A 15,113-nucleotide genomic window follows, 5' to 3' on the forward strand; every position below is an offset into this window, starting at 1 on the left:
GGCACATTATATCATCATAATCCTAAGCTGGTTGGAGGGCCCTGCCCATAATGTTCCAAATGCTTCAGTTGGGGAGAGATCCAGTGACCTTGATGACTAAAGTAGGGTTTGACAAGCATGAAGACAAGCAGTAGAAACTGTTGCCATTTGCAGATGGGCATCATCTTGCTGAAATGTAAGCCCAGATTAGCTTGTCATCTATAGCAACAAAACAGGGCACCCGTTGGCACATCATTGTGCTGTTAAGGTGCTGCAGATGGCAACCAAAGGGACCATTACTCCAGGTTGCTGGGCCATATGGTGGGTGACAGTCAGGTTGGTATCCCACCACTGGCTGGGGCATCTCCAGACATGTATTTGGCCTGGAATATCATTTGCTGGAGTAGAACAGTCTTCAGTGATGAGCCCAAATTCAAATTGAGCCTCAATGATCAGAACAGATGTGCCTGGAGATGCCCAAGACAGCAGTGGGACGTCAATATGGTTACTGACTGCCATAAGACTAACAACCAGGGGTTATAGTTTGGGCTGTCATTTCATTTCATAGCAGGACCACTTTGGTTGTTATCCATGGCATTTTACTGCGCATTGGTAAGTTGACATTATTCTACACCTTGTTTTGTTTCCTGAGCTTACATTTCAGCAAGATAATGCCTGCCCACACGTAGCAAGCATTCATACTGCTTATCTTCAAGTTCACCAAGCCCTGAATTGTCCAGTAAAGTAGCCAGACCTCTCCATAGTTGAGAATGTTTCAAATGTTATTGGCAGGATCCCCAAATCAGCTTGGGATTTTGACAATCTAACAAGTCAATTGGACAGTATTTGGCACCGTATCCATTACAAGGATATCCAACAACTCCATCAATCAATGTCAAGCTGAATAACTGCTTGCATTGGGGCCAGAAGTAGGCCAACTTGTTATTGATGTGCTCAATTTGTGAATCTCTTTCTCTTGAATAAATCACCCAATTTTTCTGAAATTGTAATCATTTGTACATCACATCTATCATTCCTTTCCCATTTGGATAATTTCTTCATGGTACATCTGTTTTCTCTTTTGTCTTACAGTGCACGTCTCAAAAATAAAAGTGGTGAGAAAAACTAGTGAAATTAGAGCTGATATGGATGTTTATCATATGTGGTTCTTGCCACACAGCATTTGCAAATGGAATAGGAAAAGAGGAAAATGATAGTAATACCAAAGGTACCGTCTCCGACATACCATAAGATGGTTTGTGTAGTATAGATGTAGATGTAGATGCAGTCACAAAGAATATGGAATAGGGGTTACTTATGGCCTTAGAAATATGTTTCAGAAGGCTTTGTTTCATTTTATACTAAATCAGATGACGTTTTTAGCAAATTCCACTTTTGTAGTTATTCAAATACCAGTGTGTGTGTGACATTTAAATTAAATTAAATATTAAGAATATGTGCAAAGTATGACATGAATGTTAATTTTGTATACTTACTAATGGTACTATTGTAGGTTCTCCATTTTTTGAAAATGCTTTTTTGCTGTAGTGCATAATGCTTCCATAGTCATAACCAATTCCATAATCTGTTACAAGTGTCTCATTATATTTCCGAAAGTTGCCTTCTTTGCCTGTTGAAATAAGCCAGTGCAGATTTTACATTATACTATGCAGATGCATACTGGAATTAACATTAATGCTTCATTTTTACTTATGCATTGAAAGTCTTACCCAGTAGTGTAAATATCTGGAATAATAAAAATACTAATTGATATTTTGATTGCAATAAGTATTAGTGTAATAACAGTAATATTTTCTGATTACTTATGTTACATACCAATGTCCCAGGTATGGTAACACATATATGCAGAGACTTTGCAGCCTGGAAGATCCGTGCTGACACGAATTCTCTCTCTCTCTCTCTCTCTCTCTCTCTCTCTCTCTCTCTCTCTTTCTTTCTCTCTCTCCCTCCCCCTCCCCCCTCTCTGTGGCATGTGTGTGTGTACTTAAACTAAAAAGTGTAATGGCTCTCTTCTATTGGGTATAGAGAGACAGAGAACAAGAGAGAGAGAAAGAGGGGGGAGGGGGGGGGGGGGGTGGAGAATCATGGACATCATGAGAGTGTATGGTACTTGATTAAACTGAAATTAAAATAATGCTGTCCTTGCAGACATTCTGTAAACAATTTTGAAAATGTCTTGTATATTATATTACTCTTAACCCTCTCTATTAAAACACTGTATTCTTCAAGCATATTTCCTTTCTTCATAGTCTGAATACTTTTATGGATCTAATCCATTATTACTTACATAATGTAAATGCCCTCATCATTAATTGTCTGTATTTATGATTAATCTATTGAGCTATTTGAATATTATCTCTGTTGTTAATTACTGTTCTTTTTGTCATCTTAATGGATGAAATTTGGTGTTTGCCTAACGTAAGTTTTTCTGTTTTATTTCTTCATACTTACTTTATTCAGTTGTTTCTCATATTACATTTTCATTGAACCTTCTACATCTTCATGAAAACATTTCTGAATAGTTTTGTGTAGCTAAGCATATTCTGTCATGATATAATATTTACCTGGCAATTAGATACCCGTCTTCCGTCTCATGTTTATGGATACTAATCTCTGACATTATTGATTAAACAATGGAAAATCGAAGATGGAATAATGACAAAATTATGAAAAGGATAGACTGCTACTCACCATATAGAGGAAGTGATGTGCTGCAGACAGGCACAACAAAGTACTGCAATCACATGGCCTTTTGGCTAAAATGCCTTCTTTTAAAGTAGAAAACACACACACATTCACACAAGGGGACACCTCCCAAATTACCACTGTCTCTGGTTGCTGAGGATTGGTTGCATACAGCCACTGTACCTGTTGTGGGTGGTAGGGAAGGGAGGGGGCTGGGTCAGGGAGAAGAATGGATATCAGGGTAGGGGTGGTTGAAGATGTAGTGCTGCTTGGTTGGGGATACAGGGACATGGTGAGAACAGGGCAAGCCTGCTAGGTGCAGTCAGGAGGTTTGACGAGGGTGGAGGGGGGGGGGGGTTTGAAGGGGAGTGGAAAAGGAAAGAAGTAGAGGAGGGGGAAAAAGACTATTGGGTGTGTTGGTGGAATAGAACGCTGTATAGTGCTGGAGTGGGAACAGGGTAGGAGATAGGTGGGTGATAGGGTAAGGAATAGAGGACTAGTGAATACTGAGACCAGGGGGTTATGGAAACATACAATATATTGCAGGGGGTATTTACACCTGCACAATTCAGAAAACCTTGTGCTGGTAGGAAGGATCAAGATGATGCAAGCTGTGAAGCAGTAATTGAATTGAAACATGTTGTGTTGGGCAGCATGTCAGCAACTGAGTAGTCCAGCTGTTTCTTGGCCATTCGTGTGGACAGACAACTTACTGGCTGGCACACCCATGTAGGAAGCAGCACAGTGGCTGCAGCTTAGTTTGTAAATAAGATGACTGCTTTCAGAGGGAGTCTTGCGTTTGATGCAATAGGTGATGCCTGTGACTGTAGTGGAGTAGGTGGTGGTAGGAGGTTGTATGGGACAGGTCTTGAATTTATATCTTTTGCAGGGATATGAGCCATGAGGCAAGGGATTGGGAGCAATGTTGGTGTAGGGATGGACAAGGATTGTGTATTTTTGATGAGTGGTAGAAAACTATTGTGGGGAGAGTGGGAAGGATAGTAGGTAGGAATTCTTCTTTTCAGGGCACAACAAGATGTAGTTAAAACCCTGGGGACAAATATGATTCCATTACCCCAGTCCTGGGTGGTACTGGGTCATGATGGGAGTGCTCCTTTGTGGTTGGATGGTGGGAATGTGAGATGTGGTAGCTGACTGGAGAGACAAGGCATGGAAGATCTGTTTCCTTACACTGTAGGGAGGGTAACTTCAGACTGTGACGGTCTCAGTCTCAATATCAAGGATGTGGCTTTCAGGTTGAGGAGGACCAGGTGAAGAAAATGTAGGAGAAGGTGTTGAGATTATGGAGGTGCAGATCAGTTAGTCATGGTGACGAGGAATGAGGTTGTAGGTTTGGAGTCAGTTGAGCATTAGGGAAGATAGTGAGTGTTCAATAGCACAACAAGGCCAAGGGCATTAGGAATGTTAATGTAGAGGGAGGTGGTATCAACTGTGATGAGCATATGCCATTGTGATAAAAGAACATGAACCGTGGAGAATCAGTGGAGGAAATAGTTGGTGTGTCCTACACATAGGAGAGCAGGTGACACGTAAAAGGCTGAAGGTCTTGGTTCATTAGAGAAGAGATTCTCTCAGTGGGGCACAGAGATTCTCTCAGTGGGGGTGCAGTAACTGGCCATAATGGATCACTCCTGTCTTTAACCCATCTATTCAAGCCTCCCTGCTAACAACACCTAGCAGCCCTATCCTGCTCCACCACATCCCAACAGGTTCTCTCAGGCACCACTACATCTCTCCCCTTCCCCACCCCAGCCTCTTTCTTACCTCCACCACCCACAAATTGTTTCCTCCATCATATGCCATTACTGTATGCAGTCCAGCCTGAGTGGTTAGAGATGGTGATCATGTGTGTGTGAGCTGTGCCTGTGTGATAATAGTGAACACTTGTTTTCTACTTTAAAAGAAAGACCCGAAATCTCAAATCTATATCAATGTTTTTGATGGACCTGTCTCCTATTCAGTGTCTCCATTATATAGTGAACGACAGTCTACTCTTTTCACAACATTATTATTAGATTTCAGTCGATACTTTTGATTTAATGTTTGTCATATCTGCATATTGACTTACTCATTCGTTTGCTGCAAATGTATTCTTTTTCATGTCTCCATTTTAAACTTTGACATTTTGTGATTTCTACTGAGCAGTTTCTTTTATTTCATTGCTTTTGCATTTTAGGTACAGTCACTTCCTATTTGTAGCCCAGTTTATATAATCTTCCATGTGTCCCTATCTTCTGATGCTATCTCTCTTTATCTTGCTTTGTGACTGATGCATTCAACTACTGACATTTTCTTTATGTATTTACTTTCTTTTACTTAGCATGTTGACATACAATTTTTTTAGGATCTCTCTCTTCATTCATACAATAAAAAAATAAACAAAATAAAAAACCCTCACAGCAAGTTACGCAGAAAACATGAAGCACTTGAAGTATCTCCAAATAAACTGTGATTTCAACTATCCAAGGTAAAGCTTCATATGACTGTGACCCTCATGGAAAGTTATAAGATATTATGGCACACACTTCACACTTTAAAACAGAAACTTCATTTTTATGAAAGTTAGAGAAGACATCCTGAAGTCAGTGTCTGTGAGCTTATCTTTATTAGAAATCTACAGCTAATCTATTGACACCACACCTAATTTTATTTACTGTTGCTATTTACTCACTCTATTTCAAAACTGGCATTTTCATATGTTTAGTTCAACTACTTTCATGTACAAATACCGGAAATACTTTATTTTGCTTCTATTTTAGAAAATAGTTTCAAATTTCTTTTAAGTTACCTTACAAGGCACTATTTTCAGAAATAGCTATCTAATACTTGAGACTTGTGCAATACACTTGAACCATTTATTCATAAATTATGATTCCTACATCCATTGTATGTAATGGATCAAAATTGAACAATAAACTATTATGTCAAAAGTCATTATTTGAAAAATTAAGCTGTTATCAAATAAATTGTAGCATTAATGTGAGGTAAAATTTGGGTAGAATATTGACCCCCTTTAAATTCTGAAATAATATCTGAAACTGCAAATCTGATCTGTACAGCCAGAAATCTTCATGTATCATCATTTATTCTGTCTCCTCTTCTTGTTTTATTTCCCTAAAAGAAATAAATTTTCAGTCTGATTATTCTCCTTCTGTAATTTGTCATATTTTTCTCACTGTAAAAAGTCAGTTATTCCAAATATTCATAAGACTTTTTGTTAGTTAATTTCATTTCATTGATTCACTTTGCTTCATTACTGGGAATAGTATTATTACACACTGTTTCACTTTTTAAGTCAGAAACTCATTTCACTTTAATGCCTTTAAAATTTTGTAGTTTGGTTGATATCTGTATGAACTATTAATTGGTTTGGAACTAATTAGTGGTGTTTTTTAAGTATAAATTGAACAACAGTGAGGAAAGCCTGTCTCTCACCTATCACTGATCCAAGTGGGACTCAAAGCAATGTGTAACAGCACAAAGATGCTATTAGCTTTTGAAGTGAAATTCCTTTTTCTAGTTTATGTACACATTCTCAGAAACAACCATACAGACAACACAAACATTGTCGCTGTGACCATAGGTGGATATGTTTTACTCTCTCTCTCTCTCTCTCTCTCTCTCTCTCTCTCTCTCTCTCTCTCTCTCTCTCTCTCTCTCGTGTGTGTGTGTGTGTGTGTGTGTGTGTGTGTGTGTGTGTTGTGTGTGTGTGTGTGTGTGTGTGCTTAAAATAAAGAAAGTGATTAGCTTTTAAGGTAGAAATGTCTCTGTTCTATGGTGTTTCTGTATGAAAGATTATTTTGCACAGTTACTGAGATACTGTGTGTTCTGTTCGTAGGTTTATTATTTCCATTCTGGAGTATCCATTATTCTGATAGTATTATACATAGGGACATTGTCCCCACTGTACAATCTCTGATATTTGCAATGTAATAGGTCAATTACTTCAAACTCTCTGACTATGCTATTCTTGAATTGAGAGATACAGGTCAATAAAAAATACTGATTGTGATTTTTAGCAGTGTTACAAATTTAGTTTCAACAGTAGCTCTTTCCCCAGGCATAGTGTACTGTCACTGTATTCTATAGATTGAACAGGAAAAGCATGTGTCTGGTGATGAGGGCAACATCCTGATGCGTTCTGCTTTGGAACGAAACTGATAAACAGACTAGTATCATGCAAAATGATCTTTAAAAGGTCTTACAAAGATCTTTTACTCTACTCAGCACTTAAGAAAAATAGAATACTAAATCTGAGAGATGTATGTCTCTTGAATTAATTCCTAAATACATCACTGTCCTCCCAGGCCCACTTCCTGTGACAGTGAGTACAGTCCAGCAGGATAATTTTGTGAAACATGAGATTACAACTACTCCTTCAGTTCTTATTATCATTAAACAATGGTCTTGTTAGCAGAAATTTGATCTGTGTTTTATAATTTTACTGAAATATCTGCAGAAAATTCATTATCTTAATTTCTATATAATGTTTTACCTGGAAACCTGTTTAAAGCAGTTCATACACATGATTTTTAAAATTCATGTGTGAGATAATGTAATGAAGCATTATATTATATTTTGAATTAGTTTCTTTGTTATACCTTAAATATATGTCCATGAAAAAATTGCTCACCTTCTTTGATATTTTCCCAAAGTATCTTGACATAATCATCACGGTCATGAGCACTCTGTTGGTGGTAGAATCCTAGAGCATGCAAAAACTCATGAATAACAATCCCATGATGAACACATCCAGGAGTCTGCAGATTAAGTACCTGGCCACCATTTTTTCTTCCCACATATGACCAGCAGCCAGTGTTGTTCCCTTGTACCATGACAAAGTCTTCATCACCCTTTCTGTATGGTCGAATTGATACACAGGTCTTTTTCTTATAATCTTTGATGGCTTTGCGAATGATTTCAACTTCTTCTTCAGCTGAGTCAAAAAGTTAATTAACTGTTTTCATTCAGTTAATAATTTGTTTCATAATTCAACATACACATAAAAAAAAGTTTTGCATCACCTCAGTCCCAAGAGTTCCAGAACCAGTACAGAAAATTGGTACAGAGATCCAACATAAATATTTCTGACCTTTTTATTGCTCATGAAAACCACACACTGCATGTTGTACCACCATACAGCACACATTGTATGTTGTACCACCATACAGCAAGAACGTCAGAGGTGGTGGTCCAGATTGCTGTACACACTGGTCCTCTAATACCCAGTAGCACATCCTTTTGCATTGATCCATGCCTGTATTCGTTGTGGCATACTGTCCACAAGTTCATCAAGGCACTGTTAGTCCAGACTGTCCCACTCCTCAACAGCGATTCAGCATAGATCCATCAGGGCAGTTGGTGGGTCACAACATCCATAAACAGCCCTTTTCAATCTATCCCAGGCATGTTCGATAGGGTTCATGTCTGGAAAACATGCTGACCACTCTAGTCGAGCGATGTTGTTATCCTGAAGGAAGTCATTCACAAGATGTGCATGATGGGGGACACAAATTGTCGTCCATAAAGATGAATGGCTCACCAATATGCTGCTGATATGGTAGCACTATCAGTTGGAGGAAGGCATTCACATATTGTACAGCCATTACGGTGCCTTTAATGACCACCAGAGGCGTACGTCGACCCCATATAATGTCACCCCAAAACATCAGGGAACCTCCACCTTGCTGCACTCATTGGACAGTGTGTCTAAGGCATTCAGCCTGACCTGGTTGCCTCCAAACACGTCTCTGATGATTGTCTGGTTGAAGGCATATGCGACACTCATCATTGAAGAGAATGTAATGCCAATCCTGAGCAGTCCATTCAGCATGTTGTTGAGCCCATCTGTACTGTGGTGCAGGGTGTCGTGATTGCAAAGAAGGACCTTGCCATGGAAGTCGGAAGTGAAGTTGTGCATCAGGCAGCCTATTGCACACACAACATCCTACGACTGCACGAAAAGCATTAGTCAATTGGTGGCATTGCTGTTAGTGTTCCTCCGAGCCATAATCCATAGGTAGCAGTCATCCGCTACAGTAGTAGCCCTTGGCCGGCCTCAGTGAGGCATGTCATCAACAGTCCTGTCTCTCTGTATCTCCTTCATGTCCAAACAACATCACTTTGGTAGACACCTGGAGACTTCCCTTATTGAGAGCCCTTCCTGGCACAAAGTAATGATGCAGACATGATTGAACCATGGTATTGACTGTCTAGGCATCATTGAACTGCAGACAAAACAAGCTGTGTACCTCCTTCCTGGTGGAATGTCTGGAACTGATCGACTGTTGGACCCCCTCCATCAACTCATGCATGGTTGTTTACATCTTTGGGCAGGTTTAGCGACATCTCTGAACAGCCAAAGGGACGGTGTCTGTGATACAATATCCACAGTCAATGTGTATCTTCAGGAGTTCTGCGAACAGGGGTGATGCAAAACTTTTTTTGATGTGTACTAATTCCTAAAAATTCAACTAATGCTTTGTCACAGATACTCCTAGTGTAGCATATTCCTTATTGTCTATGAATTAAATCTGATTTATGAAAGTAATATTCCACAAATAATAACTAGAAAAACTTGTATTGCACTGCAATCCAGAAAAAAATATTGAAAGTGATTGCTTAATATACTTTTAGTACAAATTTGTTGTTGGAATTCTGTGCATAGAAGACATAAATCTGTTCAGTTGATCTATTTTGCTTAATAATGTGGGTGTCTGTATTTCAAGAACATTTTTTTTTAAATTTGCTACCAAACAATATGTGGCTAGTGTGTTATGTCTCAAAATTTCTCTCTCTTTCTTTCTATTTCTCTCTCTCTCTCTCTCTCTCTCTCCCTTACAAACTTCTCAGTTGCTTGATTTATGTTTAATATAAACAATTTCTCCAAAACATGTTGTTTTATGTTGATGCCTATAAAAATTTAATTAATGTGTTTCATACAGAATTGAGAACTGAAAATTAGAATTAAGAATTGAAAATTGCTGCAAAGCCTTGTGGCAAGTTGTAGCAAAATATAAACAAGCTTATGTTGTTACAGATGTAGACAATCGCTTTCTTTGAATAACAGTAAGTTAATCGAGGAAACACTAAGGTGCCAGTAGGAGATAAACAGTAGCTATTTAATATCATTAACAAAGCAAAACTTTTACTAGGTTACTTTTAATTGACATAAACACAAATAGTATTGCAAGTAAGCAGCACAGTGATAATTTATTGTTAATAGGGTCATCAGAAGAAAATTTCACTCCAGAAAATCAAAGCAATTTTGAGGCAAAATTGGCCTCCTCAACCTATCATTTATGTGTTTCTAAAGAGGAACTACCTGCATTGGTACCAAAAGCAAGGATAATGTGTATGATTTCATATGTGTCTATCAGTAGTACTAATATTTGGCCTCCTGAAGGTAGGTCTGTCCTAATGACTAACATTTCTGCCTCAGAATTGTTTTATACAGGTAACAAATTAAGTTTTTTAAGTTTCTTGCCTTTTTTTAAGATTTACTTTGACTCATTCCACATACGTGAAGGTTATTCTTCTTGATGAGATTTATGGAGAACAATGAATGAATGAATGAAGATTTTGGCACTGAGATGATAACTAATCAAGTACTCCCTGAAACTGAAGAATTCAGAATGCAGGCAAGAAGACAGTTAAGAACTGAGAGAGAAGTGTAGGATGGAGGAGAATACCCAGATGATTGGAAATTGTGAAATGCTTGGAAAAGAAGTGGCAGAAAAGACCAAAACAATAAAATACAATAAATAGCACCTCAGGCAGAATAAATGGAAAAGGAGTAAAAATTAATGAAGGAAATGAGAAGTGACATAGAAAGCAAGCAGAGCAATTGAGGTTGGAAAGAACCTTAGCTATGACTGCATTATGACATTCAACATCTGCATCTACATGTATACTCTGCAAACCATTGTGAAGTGTATGCAAAGGGTACATCCCATTGACAGCAAAGCAGCACTCTTCTGGCACAGTATGAGAAATGTTGAAAGCATGGGAATGGTTGCATTGAACACACATTGTACACACATCATCCCAATAAAGCAGTGACTACATGCACTACAAATTTATTTCACGATAATGCTGTGTCGCATTTTTGCCAAGTGTTGAAGCGTCCACAGAAACGAATGACTATAGATAGCTTCCTAGGAAAAAAGAATTGGTTATGTATCATGCATAATAAAGAACACAATAATGTATAACATAAAAATTTAGTACTTATCCTGCATGGAGTGCATTATAAATTCTTTCATTGATTTATATGGGATAAATGGTTTCGCTTAATGTGTATCTCATGTTACAAGTAAGATTCTGGAACAAATTATGCTCGCTATGCAAGGTTCCACTGTATACTGCAGAATACTGAACAAAGTAACCCAGACATAAAGCAAATACATTATGAGAAGAAGATAGCCACATCAGCAACAAAATAGAGATGAAATGGCATATAATGATTGAGCAGATTGGTAGAACTAGACACATAAAGGATGAGATATCTTTATGCATGGATGGTTCTTTGGAAATTGAGTGCAGTTTTAAAAAGGATCTTTAACAAGCAGTTTATAGCAGTAACTGATTATATGGGGTTATCAGGCTCAGTTAATACAGTACAGCTACAGATTATATGAGACCAGGTATTACAAATAATTTCAGTAATATGAATATGACCCTCACTACAACAGAGGAAATAGCAACTCTCATAAAATATTTAAAATGAAGAAGTTATGCAGATTATGATAAAATGTTAATTAAAGGGTTGTCTGCTAAGTTGATTAACATTTTAGATTATTTGTGTAACCTATCATTTGTCATTGGAACATTTCCCAACTGACTGAAATACATCTAAATGTACATCTACACCATACTCAACAAACTGCTGTAAAGTGCATGTCAGAGAATTCTTCCCATTGCACCATGTAACGGGACTTCTTATTCCATTCACATATGGAATGTGGTAAGAGTGGGTGCTTAAATGCCTCTTCGTGCTGTAACTAGTCTAATCTCATTTTCTTAGTTCATATTGGAACTATATGTAGGGGACAGTAGTATGTTCATATATTCATAATATCATATAAGTTCTTGGAAATTTGTAAGTGGGCTTTCATGGGCCAGTTGTGTGTATCTACAAGGATCTGCCTGTTCAGGATTTTTAATATTTCCATGACATTCTCCTATGGGTCCAGCAAACTGCCTACATTCAGTATCACCTGCTTGTCCTATGTGGTATGGGTCCCACACACTTAACCAGTATTATAGCCTGGGTCACACAATGTTCTGTAAGCAACCTGTTCTGAAACTCATTGGACTTTCCCAATATTCTACCAATGAAGTGAAGTCTGCCATCTGTTTTTCATACATGTGATCATTTGACTTCATGTCTCAACAAATTGTTACACTCTAGTATCTGTATGACTTGATGGACAGATCTTGGTTGTAATCAATGGTAATGTATGAACTTCTTGTTGTAAGAAACTTCAAAGTAAAATTTCAATAACATCTCATAAGTAAGTTGTTTCACATACACTGATTCCAATTCAGACAAGTCATTGCTTTCAAATATTTCTGGGGTATAATCATCTGTATAAAACCATACATTCTATCCAAAATTTTATTCTTAAAAGTATGTCAATGAGTACTTCTTGCAAACTCAGTGCACTTAACATGAGTTGCCATTGACTTACCACTGTCTGCTTGCAGGGCCAGTTAATGACACAGTGCTGTGAAACCTCTCAAAAATACAAACTGAATTGTCAGTTTATAAAGCTGAGATTTGCATTACCAACTTTTAAAATAATGAAGTATAACCACTTCAAAGCTATATGAGACAGGTGAAAAGATATATGGGAGAGGCAAAATACCCTCAGAGTTCAAAAAGAATGTAATAATTCCAACTCCCCAAAAGCATATGCTGACAGGTGTGAAAATTACTGAACTGTCAATTTAATAACACAAATTCTTTAGAGAGGAATAGAAAAACTTGTAGAAGCTGACCTTGGGGAAGAACAGTTTGGATTCTGGAGAAATGTAGAAACACACAAGGCAATACTGACAATACAACTTATCTTAGAATATGTATTAAGGAAAGGCAAATCTTTGTTTATAGCATTTGCAGACTTAGAAAAAGCTTTTGACAATGTTGACTGGAATGCTCTCTTTGAAATTGTGAAATTAGCAGGGGTAAAATAAAGGGAGCAAAAGGCTATTTACAATTTGTACAGAATCCAGACAGCTGTTGTAAGAATCAAGGAGCATGAAAGGGAGGCAGAGGTTGAGAAGGGAATGAGACACAATTATAGCCTATCCCTGATATTCAATCTCTACATTGAGAAGCAATAAAGGAAAGCAAAGAAAATGTGAAGTAGGAATTAAGGTTCAGGGAGAAGAAATAAAAACTTTGAGCTTTGCTGATGACATTGCAATTCTGTTAAAGATGTCAAAGAACTTGGAAGAGCAGCTGAATGAAAAGGACAGTCTCTTGAAAGGAGTATATAAGATGAACATCAACAAGAGCAAAACATGGGTAATGGTATGCAGTCGAATTAAATCAGGCAATGCTGAAGGAATTAGATTAGAAAATGAAACACTGAAAGTAATAGATGAACTGTGCTATTTGGGGAGCAAAATAACTGATGATGGCTGAAGTAGAGAGGATGTAAAACATAGACTGCAGGCTACTGCAAACAGTAGTCTGCAGCTGTGGTCTAATGAATTTGTGACTAGTGGTGGTTTAATAAACATGTGCACTTACAGATTATGTTGTTTTACAATATTTGAATATGTGTGCTTGCACTGTGTAACAACGTCATGAGTGTATTTAACAGTATTGACAACGACATACAAATGTGTCAGCTTACATTACATTGACATGGCTTAAAGCCATAATATCATTTGATAATGGCCTAATGCTGAAATTGCAATAGTGTAATAAAAACTTATAACAGTCACTGGTGGAAAGATGACGTCCTTCAAAAAATTTTTTATGACTGTGAATCCCAGCTACAACAAGTTTATTCATGATTCAGTCTGTTTATGTGACTTGTTGTATATACCTGTAGATGCTTGTACTTAAATATACATCTGTATCAAAATATAAAGTGGAAGTGTTCGATTTCAAGATAGTAACCCATCTCATTCCCACACTTATTTTACATACAGTACCTCTGTTTCTCATCAACTGCCCCTCACCAATGTTTGCAACTGAGTTCTTCAATTGTCTTTCACTGATACTGTAGTCATAGGATATTAATTTCTTTACATTTTGTAATGTTCACAATTTTACTTGTATGAATGTCCAAGTTGCCTGTCTTTTTACCACTTCTAAATCTTATCAAGATCTTACTGAATATTTCTGAAGTCTTCTCAGACAGTGCTTCATGGTGTAGATAACTGCAACATTTGCAAAAGTCTAGTATTACTACTATTATTATCTACCAGGTCATTAATTAATGATGTGAGCAGCAAGGATCCCAACAAACATCCCTCAAGTATGTCCGAAGCTACTTCTACAACTGTTGATGATCCTCCATCCAAGATAATGTGCTGCATCCTGCCTACCAAGAAATCCTCAGTCCTTTCACAAATTTTGTTTTATACCATACTCCATATGATTGTATTTTCAATAATAAAGATTGGTGTAGTTCTGAACCGAATTCTTTTTAGAAGTTGAGAGGTACTTCATCTGTTTGATTTCATAACTTTCAAATGTCACATGAGAAAAGTGCAAATTCAGTTTCACATGACTGATATTTTGGAACTCATGCTGATTAATATGTATGAGATCATTCTGTTAGAGATATCTCATTATATTTTATCTCAGAATATATTATACGATTTTACAGCAGTTCAATGTCAACAATATTGGATAGACATTTTGTGGACCACTTCTGCTACAATTCTTGATGCATCCTGTTCTTTCTTCCTACTACTGGATACAGTTTCTTGTTAAAGGGTATATTATGGTTAAAAGAGCAGCTAATGCAGCCTCAAATTCTGCATTTAATCTGATAAGGACTCCATTGGCCACTGAGACTTTGCTGAATTTTACCAATTTTAGCTGTTTCCTAAGGCCACTGATAATATCTGCATCACTTATATTGACAATGGTGTGGGCCTAGAACTGGTGCAGTATTTGTAGCCACCTAAGTCAATGTATACAAAGGGGAAAGAGAAATACCATCAAACTTCTGGTCAATTTCACTTTTTTTCATTTTTACAAGCATTCCCAAGAATTTTACAAAAAATAATAGATAATTAATCTTCTGGATAAAAATTATATACTGTTGAAAGGACAGTTTGGGCTTTCTAAAGAGTGTTGATATTGAGAAGGCTATTTACATATTTAGTGAGAGCACATGAAATTACTATAAATTACGAGCTACCAGTTTTTTTCTGTGATC

General features: G+C 37.3%; 1 protein-coding gene across 3 annotated transcripts in view; it reads right to left on the reverse strand.

Annotated features, from left to right (window-relative positions):
* Positions 1-15,113, reverse strand: part of LOC126358622 (zinc metalloproteinase nas-14-like) — a 118,600-nt gene that overhangs the window by 27,765 nt on the left and 75,722 nt on the right. For all 3 annotated transcript variants that reach the window (XM_050007566.1, XM_050007564.1, XM_050007565.1), the window contains exons 4-5: positions 7,340-7,642; positions 1,476-1,609 (exon numbers count right to left, since the gene is read on the reverse strand). In XM_050007566.1, the coding sequence (XP_049863523.1) occupies positions 1,476-1,609; positions 7,340-7,642 (437 nt within the window). The remainder of the gene's footprint in view (positions 1-1,475; positions 1,610-7,339; positions 7,643-15,113) is intronic.

This window comes from Schistocerca gregaria, chromosome 1 (assembly GCF_023897955.1).
Source record: "Schistocerca gregaria isolate iqSchGreg1 chromosome 1, iqSchGreg1.2, whole genome shotgun sequence".
NCBI classification, from domain to species: Eukaryota; Metazoa; Arthropoda; class Insecta; order Orthoptera; family Acrididae; genus Schistocerca; species Schistocerca gregaria.